This window comes from Fukomys damarensis, unplaced genomic scaffold (genome assembly GCF_012274545.1).
Source record: "Fukomys damarensis isolate Sample0158 unplaced genomic scaffold, DMR_v1.0_HiC HiC_scaffold_8, whole genome shotgun sequence".
NCBI lineage: Eukaryota > Metazoa > Chordata > Mammalia > Rodentia > Bathyergidae > Fukomys > Fukomys damarensis.
Window position 1 is genome coordinate 30,585,292 of NW_022900920.1, and position 13,654 is coordinate 30,598,945.

The 13,654-nt window shown below is 42.4% G+C and overlaps 1 protein-coding gene across 1 annotated transcript in view; it reads right to left on the reverse strand.

Annotated features, from left to right (window-relative positions):
• The window catches only part of Cfap58 (cilia and flagella associated protein 58), a 119,742-nt gene that overhangs the window by 62,652 nt on the left and 43,436 nt on the right, over nt 1–13,654 (reverse strand). Inside the window, exons 14-15 of the mRNA XM_010626490.2 lie at nt 13,128–13,239; nt 11,047–11,151 (exon numbers count right to left, since the gene is read on the reverse strand). Coding sequence (XP_010624792.1) covers nt 11,047–11,151; nt 13,128–13,239 — 217 coding nt within the window. The remainder of the gene's footprint in view (nt 1–11,046; nt 11,152–13,127; nt 13,240–13,654) is intronic.

A 13,654-nucleotide genomic window follows, 5' to 3' on the forward strand; every position in this document is an offset into this window, starting at 1 on the left:
TGCTTACGGTCTAGCAGGGAAGTGTCAGTAAGCACAAATACAATGATTTCAATAATTCCAAGTGGGATCTGTATTAGGAAGGTGAAGTCAAGGTGTAAGAATTTGTCAAACAACAAGGATTAGAAGTCTCACTTGATCCAGCTTCCCAAAAGAATTCAAAGAATCATACCACAGCAATATATGCACACCCATGTTTATAGCGGCACAGTTTGTAATAGCTAAAACTTGGAATCAGCCCAATTGCCCATCAACTGGAGACTGGATAAAGAAGATGTGGTTTGTATATAAAATGGAGCACTACTCAGCCATAAAGAATGAGAAACTAAAGACATTAGCTAAGTGGATGCACACTGAGGCCAGACTCTTAAGTGAAGTTAGTAAGTCACACATGTAAATACCAAATAGTTTCTCTGGTGTGAAAAACTAAAAGTGTAAATAAGGATCATCAAAATGTATAACTGATATTGTATAATAGGAAAAAAAGGTCTAAAAGAGTTGGGGAAGTGGGAGGGGTAGGGGAAAGGTACAAAGAGAAAAGAAAAAATATGTGAAAAGGAAACAAAGTCTTTGTAAACAGGGAAGGGTGGAAGGGACGAAGGGAGGGCTGGGGAACAGGGGAAAAATAAGAACCAAGATACATCATGTAAAGGTACAAGATACCAATGATGAACGTAACTGTACTGTACGTAAAATGTACCAATAAACTTAATAAAGATAAAAAAGAACTTGTCCAAAGATATCCAACCTAGGAAGAGAGGGGGCTCTGAAGGGAGGAAATTCAATTTACACAAAATCTCAAGGATCAGGAGTTGCCCAGGCCAAGAGCCATGCTTCCTGAGCACCTACTATGTGTTTCTTCTGCATCAGGCAGGGAAGTCAGAAAAAGTACGAAGCGCCTTTCCTCAAGGAGCCCATCCACGGTGTGGGAGATGAGCCTCCTTCTTATCTGCGGCTTGGAGATGACAGGCCTCTTCATCACAGTGACACAGATGAAGAAGCCATTTAGAAGTTATTCTAATCCTCAGAAGAACTGAAGGGGAAAAATGATGAAAATAGAGCTTTTGCAAAGGGGAAAGGGACCAAGAGTTGGGAGGGGCAGGGCGGGAGAGGAAGGGTAAGGGATGAAAAGAAAGAAAGGGACAGAGAGAAAAGGGAATTAAGACACATTGTGCACTGGTCCCAATGCCCCACGATAACTGTAATCATATGGACTACAAATATAGACTGATAAAAAATTCAACCAAAATCTTCACAATAGAAAATGTTCTGCTGTGGGAGGGTATCCAGAACTTCTGTGATAATTCAATAAAACATGACATTGAGAAACTGTCCAATCCTCTGAAGCAACTAGGGCTTTGCCAAAATAATGAGGCTGGCGTAGCGGGCAGGCGTAGGGCAGCCTAATCACCCAGAAATTAAAAACCAAAGTGCTGGATGAGGAATTGCTGATGCTGTGGTCCTATCTAGATGTCCAGCCAAGAGCTTCATGTGCCCACAGGCAGAGCTTGCGGGAAGTGACTGGAGCACAGGGGAGGGACACTCAGATAAGGACGGGTCCACCGATGAGCCTACAGCTAAATGTGATCTTGCCAAGCAGAGCCCGGTCAGAAGAGGGCTTCTTCACTGTGGGCATGGGCTGGAAGTGTCTGTCTCCCTTCCTGCCCCCTCTTAACTCCGCTTTTCCCACTGTGGTGCCTCTGTGTCACGTGGTCCTTAGCGTCAGCTGCCTATGCCCTGAAACCTCCACGAACTGTGAGCCAAAATAAACTCTTTTCCCTTTAGTCTCAGGCACTGGGTATTCTGTTCCAGTAATTAGGAAAGGAATTTAGACAATCAGGGAGGAGTAAAATAGGGTAATAAACTTTGAAGGCCTGAAAAACACTTAGAAACTACACTGTTAATCATAATAAGAGTAATGTCAATAATAGCAATGTTAATGACAACAGAACACTCTTCTAAATCTCTGTGTGCGTTAACACACTTGATTCTATGGGTAGAGCCAGGTATAGTAGTGCTTGCCTGTGTTCTAGCACTCAGAAAGCTGAGGCAGAAACATCTTGAGTTCCATTCCAGCCTAGATGTATTGGTAAAGCTTTCCTATTGATGGGACACATGTCTGACACCCTCAGATTAAAGGCTTATGGTTTCAGAAGTATTAGTCTATGGTTTATAGGGTCAAAGACACAAACATTATTGCAGAAAGGCATGGTAAAGGAAAGCTGCTAATTCATGGCAGCTGGGAAGCAGAGTAGGTTGGAAAGAGCCAGTGAGGAAGGGGCCAGGGACCTGATGTAGTCCCCAAGGTCACGCCCACTGTGCTCCATTCCCTCTGATCAGCTCTCACGTGACCCATTCACTCATGAACTCATTGATGGGTAACTCGTGGGTGAGGCGAGTGCCCTCCCAATCCATGCACCTCTCCTGGAGTCTCCAGTCAAGTTGAGGATCAAGATTAATGGACACACTGGGCTACACAGCAAGACCTTGTCTCAAATCAAAACATCTATCGGTACATACTATCACTGTCTTCATTTCTAGGGATTAGAATAAGACATTTCTTTAATGGACTTATATCAGACTAAATAACCTGGAATCTAGCCCGACTTGAGCCAGCAGGCCCACACTAGACACCACCTTCCAAAAGAAAGTAGATCCTACAGGAAGCAAGGTGACTCCCCGCCCATGCAAGGAAGCAGCCGACATTAGATGCATGACACTCCCCTCACATGAACAAGCAAGCCGGTCAGGATGGTGCCCCACAGGCAGGAATGCCAGACATCCAACGTGCACACGCGCACATACATACACACACACACACACACACACACACACACACACCCCGAGGGAAGGCCATGCACCACTCCAAGCTGGCTCTATGTTTTGCTTCTCCTTGACCTAGTAGAGGTGTGGACTAGACGACTGACCTGATCTTGGATGAGGACAATGCCCAGGGAGGGAAGGGAGCAACCTGACCCCAAGACTGTCAGCATTAAATCTAGTATCAAGTCTAACAGTCCACTGGGAGCCCAGAAGACAATCGCACTTCTCATCTGCCAGTGGAAACAAGGACACACTTTCACTTGCACTGCAATTAGTCTGGGAAGAACAGACAGACGGATTTCTGGTGAAGGGAAGGCACCTCAAAAACCCATAGGCCCTAAGGGCTGGGGATTTAGCTCAGTGGTCCTCCATCTGCCTTGCAAGCACAAGGTCCAAGTTTGATCCCCAGTAGAAAACAAAACAACAAAACATAGACCCTAAGGCTAGGCAGAGAAAATTGCAACTGGCTGGATACCAAGACTGCAAATATTGAAAGAAACCCCTCATTCAGGAGCACAGGCAATTTTTCTCGGACTCAATCTTTTTTTATTTTTTTCTATTTTGTATTATTTTTATCTTGCCTTCTTTGGATTTTGGGGGGCATGGAAGGTTTTCTTCCTTTTTCCCCTTTTAGTTTCTTTGCTCTCCTTTTCTCTGTTCCTCTTTCAGCTTTATTTTCTCTTCCTTCTTATATCTCTTTTAGCTCATGTTTTGCTGTTATCCTTTTTTTCTCGTTGTTCTCATGTGTTCTTTCTAACAGCTGCTCTCTGGCACTGTTCATTTCTCTTTACTCCTCAGTAAGAGCCCCATCTCACTTTTCTCTCCTCCTTCTCCTATCCCACAGAGTAATTTTTCAAATTTTGATTTTACTCATTCTCCAAAACCAAATTCTACCTTTATGACTACGACGCTTTATGAAATTCTAGATATCTAATTAATTTTAGGCTATTGCTGTTGAGTACTGCTCTGGTGTTAGTAAAGGGAAAATTGTCCCATTTAGTGATATTTACTGAAGGTCAAGAGTAGGTGAATATTTTCATACTATAATTATAGAATCTCTTTTCCGTGGTTAAAGGTAGTACATAATCGGCCCTTAGGGTTTATGAATACTTAGATTCTATTTGATGCTGTACTTAATGTGTTTTACTACAACCAAAGTGACCTAGGCATTGCTATTAATTGGTTTGATTGGAATGCTGAGGTAGTAATACCCTGGTTCACAAACCCTTCTGTTGGCAAACAATTTCGTTGGCAAATAAAAGTGTTTGGCAAAATTTGGCTTCTATCCACAAACTCCACATCAGGTGACAAATGTGACCACAGCCACCTTCCCTACACAAACACAAACACAGCCATCTTCCCCCAATCATAAAACAAATAAAGTTCATAAACCAAGGTACCACTCTATAAAAACTGTCTCGGGATCATTACTAATACTGGGCCCATTCCTGGAAAGTTATTCCTGAGCCAAACAAACTGCAACCTCCCATCCCACTAGACAGGGGTGATCAGATCCCAGGAAAGAAGCAAAGGTCAGTAGTTTGGCCCACAGGAAATCACTGACAAGAGGGGTCCACATTAGAAACAAAGCTTTCTGCTACAATCAACCCCCAAGCCTCAACACAAAAACAAAAACATGAGAAGAAAGGCCAACAAAATACCTCCAAAACTTCCCAATTCCCCCAATGCTCACCCATGGGACATCAAAGGGGAGGAAATCAAAAGCCAGACACTGAAATTATTTAAAACAATGTCATGGGAGATAACAAGACAGATCAATAAGGCATTGACAAGTTCACAGAAGACATAAATGAGCAGATACTGGGTCAAATAAATAAAATGATCAAGGAGTCTATAGAAGACAATAATAAAAAGCTAGCAGAGGTAAATAAATGATGCCAAACATGAATGACCAACACAGAAAAGGGTTCCAAACAGAAATTCAGGGAATTAAAATTTCCATCAGAAGTATGAACAGCAGAAGTGACCAATGGGAGGGGGAATTCAACATGGGTGAATAGAGGAGGTGCCACGCTGGAGCTACTCAGAGAAAATCAACTAAAAACACAGGTAACCGGCAGGAAGGGAGGGACACACATCCCATCCTGATGCCAAAATCAATCTGAAATAGCAGACTTGTAGGTCAAACAAAACACAGGCACAGGACTTTATAACACAATGATCCAGCCCACGGGGCTGCCCCTAAGTCCACTGCCGGCACCTGGAGCAGGAGCCGCCATTCCTGGGAAGTTCCCTACACACAGAGAGACTGCAAATGTGTGCCAAAAGCAATCCACACAGGGCAGATCTGGGGTATAAGGGCCCTCACCCCTTTTGCTTTCCTGCAGAGGGCACTGCAACAAATTCCACCAGCACACACAGCAGAGTGACCAGGAAGCTGCTCTCTCCCTGACTGGACAACAGGGTTTTATTTGTTGTTGTTTGTTTGTTTATTCTGTTGTGTGCCACAGTAGCTAAATGGAACCTCTCACAACAAGCTTAGGGACTGGCAGTGGCATTGAGGGTGGCGATCAGAACAATGCTACCTCTCCTGCCCTAGAACTGGTGCAAGAGAGGGCCTTGGACCACAGGTGCACTTGCAACCAGCAGTGTGAGCAGCCTGGGGCCATGGCTGCAGGACAAGGAGGGCAGTGCATGAGAGGAGCTAGCAGTGTGGAACACAGCAGGCTGTGCAAGGTCTGGGAGGGGCCAACTGTACAAGCGACTGGGAGCAGCCTCAGGTTACTCTGTCTGAGGGCACCAAAGCAACTGGGAGAGCAATGCAGGAAGAAATAGCATAAGGAGATATGGGTAGGCTGTCCAAAAAGCAGCTGCTGAAGACTGGCCACAAGCTGCACATCTGGAGACCAAGATCAGCCCCACACCCAGCACTGATCCTACCGTAGACTTGGCAGGGTTACCCGGCAGTCTGGGGCTCTGACTTGGACACTACCACAGAACTATGGGTTCCAGAAGAATTTTTCTTTCTTCTTTCTCTCTTAGTTTATTAGTTTGCCTTTCTTTTTCTTTTTTTTTTTTTTTTTTTTTTTTTTTTTTTTTGAGGGGAGAATATTTAGGTTTGGACTTCTATTGTTTGTTTTGTTTGTTGTCATTTTTTACTGAATAATAGCAGAAAACTTTCCAAATAAGGGAAACAAATTTAATATACAGGACCCTAAATAGCCACATCAGAAAAGAACATCTTTTGTGTTTTTTTTTAAGATGGAGTACTACTCAGCGATAAAGAACGAGAAACTAGAGACATTTATAGCTAAGTGGATGCACATTGAGGACTTACTCTTAAGTGAAACTAGTAGGGCACACATGTAAATACTTAATAGTATCTCTGGTGTGATAAACTATAGTATAAATATAGTATAAAAGTATAAATAAGGATCAAAATGTATAATTGATATGTGTAATAAGAAAAAACGGTATAAAGGTGTAGGGGATGGGGCAAATGTACAAAGGAAACAGGAAAAATGAGAGAAAAGGAAAAAATGGAAACAAAGTCTTTGTAAATAGGGAAGGGTGGAGGGGGTGAAGGGAGGCCAGGCAAATGGGGAAAAAATAAAAACCAAGATACATCACATAACAGTACAAGATCCCAGTGATGAATGTAACTATATTTTATACCTAAAATCTACCAATAAAAATAAGGGAAAAAAAAGAAAAGAACATCTTCACAAAACATCCTGAAAATCTCAGGTGTCTAACACAAGAACAGAATCTTAAAAATGGCGAGAAAAAAGATGAATCACTCACAAAGTTAAACCCAGTAGAATTACAGCAGACTTCTCAACACAGTTCTCAAAGGCCAGGAGACACTGGAGTGAAGTGTTTCAGCCACTAAAAGCAAACAATTTCCGACCCAGGCTGATATATCCTGATAAACTATCTTTCAAAATCAATGGATAAATAAGATATTTTCATGATAAAGAGCATCTAAAGAAATTCATGACCACCTAACCAGCACTCCAAAAAATTGTGAAGGATATCTGAGAAAGAGGCAGTAAAATTATCAATGACAAAAGGTCTAATATAGTGCATATACCAGGTAGGGTGAGCAGTTAAGCAGAAGAAAAAGACAGGGAATTAGTAACAGGAAAATAAGGAAATGGCAGGGATAAGTCAGCACCTATAAGTAATAATCTCAATGTGAATGGTCTCAGTTTCCCAATGAAAAGACACAGACTGGAATAACGGATGAAGAAACAAAATTAAGTGTTCTGTATACAAGAAACATAAGGAAAAAAAAGCAGGGCCCCTATCCTATATTCAGACGAAATGGGTTTTAAGCCAAAATTGATCCAAAGAGGCAAAGAAGGTCACTGTATATTGATTAAGGGAACAATCTAATAGGAAAAAATAACAATTATTAACATATGCACCAATGATGCACCCAAATTCATAAGAAAAGTATTACTTTTCCTAATAGACCAGATAAAGATAAACACCATTATAGTGGGGGACCTCAATACCCCACTAGACAGATAGACTGACTAAACCAAAGATCAACAAGAAATACCAGAGTTGAACAAAACCTTTGAACCAATGGACTCAGTAGATATTTAAAGTGTTCCACCCAACAACAGAACACAAATTCTTCACAGCAACACATGGAATTTTATGCAAAATAGACCACACACTGTTAATAAGCAAGCTTAAGTAAATGTAAAAGAATTGAAATTATACCATTCATGTTATCAGAACTTAGCACAACGAAACTATAAATCAACAACAAAAGAAAACACAGAAATATGAAAATACATGAAAACTAAACAATACACTCTTAAACAATGAGTTATAGAAGAATTGAGGAAGAAGTAACACAGTTTCTAGAACAAAGTGATGAAGCCACTAAAACATGCCAAAACTTACGGGACATCATAAAAGCAGTCCTAAGTGGGACATTTATAACTGTAAATGCCCACATCACAAAAACAGAACAAACTAAAATAATAACTTAACAATGCACCTCAAAGTCCGAGAAAAACAAGAACAATTCAAACTCAGTAGAAGAAAGGACATTATAAAGATCAGATCAGAAATTAATGAAACTGAGACCAAAAAAATATAAAATCAGTGAGCTGGTTGGTCGGTATCTCTTCCTGTTGAATTGTTCCCTGAACCAATGTGGAGTGATTTTCTTTACCTTTTTTATCGGTATTAGCTTGAAGTTTACTTTGTATGAGAATAAAATTGCTGCCCACGCTTGCTTTCAGAGCCCTAGTGCATGAAATATGGCTCTCCATTCTTTGATTTTTAGTCTCTGAATTTCTTTCTGGATTAAATGACTTTCTTGAATACATTCAACTGCTGGCTTCTGTTTTTTGATTCAATCTGCTAATCTGTGTCTTTTAACTGGGGAGTTGAGGCCATTTACACTGAGTTATTACTGGAAGGCTTAGATGTATTACTGTTGTCGGGTTCTTTTTCTGTTGACTTTTCTATTTAACTACTTGCACTGCTTGATGTACCTGTTCCACCTGATCTTTTTGGCTTTGTTGCTCAATGTCTCTTTCTAGGACATCTTGAGAATTTTTTGGAGTGCTGCTTTGGTGGTCATAAATTTCTTATGGTGCTCTTTGTCATGGAATGTCTTTATTTCTCCATCAATTCTGAAACCTAGTTTTGCAGGATGTATTAGTCTGGGTTGAAAGTTGTTTACTTTTAGGGCTTGACACACTTCACTCTAAGTTCCCCTGGCCTTTAAAGTCTGTGTTGCACAGTCTGCTGTAATCCTAATGGGTTTACCTTTCTGTGTGATTTTTTTGCTTTTCTCTGACAGCTTTTAAGATTCTGTCTTTTTGTTGAACATCAGGGATTTTGAGTATGATGTGTTATGGGAAGCTTCTTTTATCGCAGTTACTTGGTGTCCTGTATAATTCCTCCTCGTTGGAGGTTTTACTACTATTAGTTCTGTAAACAGACTTTTTTAGTTTCATCTATGCTGTCTTCTACTTTCCCTCTAACTCCAAATAGCCTTAGCTTAGTCTTCTTTGCGTCATCTGGTAAGTGTTGGACGAATTTTTCTTGTCCTCTTGTTATTTTTAAGTCTTCTCTAAGTAATTCATTATGAATTTTCATTTTTTTTCCTCAATCTCTGAAACTCTATCTTCACAATTGCTGTTTATGAATTCTATAGAATATTTTATCTTCAGGATTTCTGTTTGGCATGGAGTCTGCATCTCTGGTAAATTTTTCATGCATGCTTTGAATCATTTTGATAAGCTCTTCCAATTTTCTATGTTTCTCCTATGTCTACATTGGTTAGTCGGTATGTTAGTTCCACTGTTTTGGGTTATGTCCTCTTTGAACTCCCTTGAGCTTGTGGGGCAGGTGGCAGAACCAGTGAGCTAAATCCCCAGCCCTAAATAGTGGATCTTTTTAAGACTTGCTTTTCAAAGGAGGAATCGTTCTTAAAACAAAAATATTTAGAACTAAATGAAAATTCCATATATCAAAACCTGTGGGAAAGAACTAAAGAAATTACTTGAAAGATGTTTTATAGCCTCAAATGTTCACATTAGAAAATAAGGGGCTCAATGCTGCTCAGTGATTTAGCACCTGCCTAGCGTGTAGGAGGCCCTGAGTTCAACCCCAGCACCAAAAAAATTAAAAGGAAAGAAAAGAAGGAAGGAAAGAATAAAAAAGAAATGAAGAACAAAGACTAATAAACAACATCAATCTTAAGAACAGCAAAGAGGAAGGAGAATCGTCATAGCAGCCAACGAAATACAAATACACCATAAAGAGTTTTGACAAACCACGAAACTTACAAAGTGATGGCAACAGATGAGACAGGGTAGTGAACTGGTAGAAAATGTGGGCTCTGGAGCTGACTTCCTGGCTGATTCCAAGCCTGCCCTTTCCTGCTGCGTGGCCTTGGAGCAGTGCTCTGTGGCTGGCACTGGTGGGCACGCAGCTCAGGCTCTGGACAGTCAGCTCCCCATGCCCACAAGCTCATTGTCTGTACAACAGGGCTTCCAAGTTGTGTGTTCTGACCACAGTATCTTACAAAGGAAGTGGGAGAAAGGTACACTGAGGTGTGAAAAATGTGTGTAATTCTCCCCAAATCCTGTAATTATCAGCAAGTGTTGAACTGATTCAAAATCAGGTTTTCCCAACTTCAAAGTCTGCCCTTTCACCCACAGAGCCCATCCACAAGAGCAGAGGAAAATAAGTCCCTGTTGGCTGCTCAGCTGGTCATGCTCAGGAATGCTATTTACAGTACACCCAACTTTAGGGAAAATTTTTAAGGTCAAATATGAAAAAGACGAGGCCAAAGCCCACTTGCACATGTGTAGAAGTTCCTACTCCTTCTAATGGTGAGCCTGCAGTTACGGTTATGGGCTCTGGAATCAGAAGCCACATGAACTTAGTAATATTTTGCTAAGATCTTGTAGTGCTCATAACACTCCTTTTCGCAGGTCTGTTCTTGTCCCAAAATACAAATTAAGACCCTCAAGATACAGAGAAATTACATTCAGATTGCTAGAAATTGGCAGAGGCAGGATTTCAGCCCAAGCCATCTAACCTGCAAGCTGCTTTCTTATCTTATTCTTAAATTCCTGGGACACAACTTCCTCACCTATCAATTGTGGGTGACAATACCCACCGCACCCTGACTGTGAAGAGAAAATGAGAAAAGGTAGGGGAAGCCTCCATCTGGCGGGATCTGGATGCAGCAAGTGATGGAGGAGCAGGAGGAGGAGGAGGAGGAGGAGCATGAAGAAGATGGGGAATAGCAATGTCACAATACCTTTGACAAAAGATACAGGCTCAAGTGCTCCAGAAAACCTCACTGCATAGAATTCTCAAAGACATCTTTCCACTTCTCTCACACAGATCTTTCTGTGGACAGATCTTTTGCGCTGTACGTGAAAGCTTATCTTCAAAATCAAAATCACAGCATTTCCCATTATATGAAGATATGAACAAAAGAATGTCAAAGAATCTGACAAATAAAGCTGTAAAAAAGAGTGAGGAACACACTCACATTACCGGATTGCATTTAAGTCTAGCTTTGAACTTAATTTTCCAGAATTCTCGAAATACCCGTGATCCTGGAAGAAAAGCCCAATTAATCAGGCAGTGTTTGTTTTCTATGTGTGAGTCGTTGTCGCCATCTACAGTTCAGTGTGGGACATGGACACTGGCAAACCCCCCTAAGAACAGTCCTGGGGAAGCTGGCCACTGGGACGCAGAACAGGAAAGAGTTACCTGGAGGAGCAGCTCTTTCTCTACCACCTCTTCTGTCTTGCTGATGAGCCGCTTCTGCAGGGCCTGGATTTTCTGTATCAGCTCAAAGGAACTGGGGTCACTGGCCTGTCCAAGGAGAAAAGCAATGATAACAACAAACAGCTGAGATCTCATCAGCTTCAAAGCCCTGAAGTTCCTATGTAAAATAAGTACTGTTTCATTAAAATCTATTTCAAACCTGAAGACCCAACACAGATAGAATTAGAGCCAAAAGAGAAAAGTGTAACAGACAGGACAATGATATCTGTCCCTCCAAACAGCAGACTATAGATTGCCTGAATTCTTATATCTGCCCTTCGTTAGCTCATGAATGCAAGGTGAACAATAGTAATTATTGTTATAACTGCTGTGTGTGACCCTAATTTTTTGCCCCTTTCCATTTGCTATGCTGAGCGTTCTTCATATAAAATCATATCTTGGCTGCACAACAGCCTCGTAAGATAGTATTAGACCTCCCTCCTTAGAGATAAGACAACTGAGGCTCATAGTATTTAGGCCATTTGCCAAAATTCGTAAGGATAGGAGTTGAATTGGAGACCAAGATAAGCTTGGCCCCAGAGCTCTGGTGCCTGTTTATGATGCTCTGGAGGTTTTCCTCCCAGCCTGCTGACTCCGTAGGAATGAGCCAGAATCCCTAACTCACTCAACCTTTGGATTCCCCTTTGGTCATGCCAACAAGGAGGTTCATTACAGTCCATGACGTGGAAGGTCCCGAGGACACCCACGTCTGCAAACATAATAACTGGCGGCTGAACAGGGCCGTGGAATTTGGAATGGAGCTACCAACCCATGAAGCTCTGATGTTCCTCCAAAAGTTATCTGTACAATGCGAACAAGGGCTACACTTATAAACTGATGATCTGCTGTCCACACTTTGAGCCAAAGCTTCACTGTGAACTGTCCTGACATTTTAAATTAATCTAGTAACTAAATATTTTCAACTGCTTCCCAGAGTACGTATTTTCTAATTTTTTAAAACAGAAATTGAGACGGAGTTGGAGAGTTTAAAGATCTGCTTGGAAACACATAGAATAAACTAATGTGATGGTGAATGGACTTAAAACCTTCAGCTCTACTTCCCCAGAGAGATCTTTGGATGAGGGAACCACGCACTCATTTTATCTGAAGAGGAATGCGGGGGTAGAGAGGGAGATTTCATTGCCCATACACTGGGACTATTCTTGGCACACACCATTCACTTGGCAGGACTGCGAGGTGCTGGAACTCCGGCCTCGTGTTTACAAAACAATTTATGATGCATTAGCCTTAATGCCTTCTTCATTAAAAGGAGAAAAATGGAACACACAAGCCTGCTTGACTGATCTCCCCGACCCTGATCTTCCAGCAGCATGGACTCTATCGCTCAACACCCTCACTGCTCATTCTGTAAAGGCGCCCTGGACACCGAGGTTGCTAGGTACAGCTGCAGGAGAGGGCCTTCTCGTCTGTGAACAAGTAGGGCTTGGCCTCACTGCTATTTGCCGTTCTGGTGGTAAGGTCTATCAAGAAGCCACGAAATGTAACATGAAGTCGCTTACCCACACCCACCAAGGGGACTCTGGCTGTGTCCCCACGTCCTAAGAGAAATGAGACGGGCTAATATGACAGGAGTCCTCGAAATGGCTGCATGGAGACATATTTGCTGAGAGAAATAAAAACGTGCAAAGACAAATTGAAAGATAGTTAAGATGCCGGTCGCCAATGCAGCTAACGGCAATTAACTATCCAAGACTAACAGGCTGCCACAGGGTAAGTGGTAGACCACAAATAAGAAAATAAATGTCCACTGGTGAAGCCAATTCATGACTCTTTCTTTTTCAGCAGAGGAGGTTTTTCTTCTTTCCCAAAAAACTTGGTAAGCAAACCTCAAGCGAACCAACTGGTCCCGGAGTGACCCAATTTACATGTGACCTAGTCTTCAGTTCTGGTGGGAACTTGCATAGTCAGAGTTAAAGGCGCGTCCCGCTGAGCTACAGGGGAGAAGCCTGGAATGGAGTAGGAGAGGAGACGCAGGGAGGGGAAGGGTGCTCTGCCCCGCTCACCTCAAGCTTCCTCCACCGGTGCACGTTCATGGGGTTCTCCAGCTCCTCCTCCAGGGCTCGGCATCGGGTCCGCTCCTTCAGGAATTCCTTCTGCATGTGAAAAAGCTCCTGCCTGGATAAGACATAAACATCTGGGGTTTGGGAGACTTCAGGGAACAGAGACTGAGAGAGCTTCAGCACACTTTCCACATTTCTGAATTCTGAAGCAGCAAGCTGTGAGTGGCCCATCCTGTCGTGTCTTACCCAAATGCAAACTGGCCATGTGGCAGCCTGAGGACACTGCGCCCCCATCCTCACTGCCACCAGGGTCCCCCAGGGAGTCTGACAACATACATCCCTTTGCCGGGACCCAAACCCCAGAAGGGTTCTGTGGCACAGAGTCCTTGGGTTTTAGTCTTGTGGGTCACTCTCATGTGCAGTCAGCCCTGAGAACAGTGGGGACCTGGGAGGGTATTTTACGTCCAAATCCACAACTGCTGGACAGGGATAGCTAGGAAGTTCCTACACCCCTGGCTCAATCATACCCC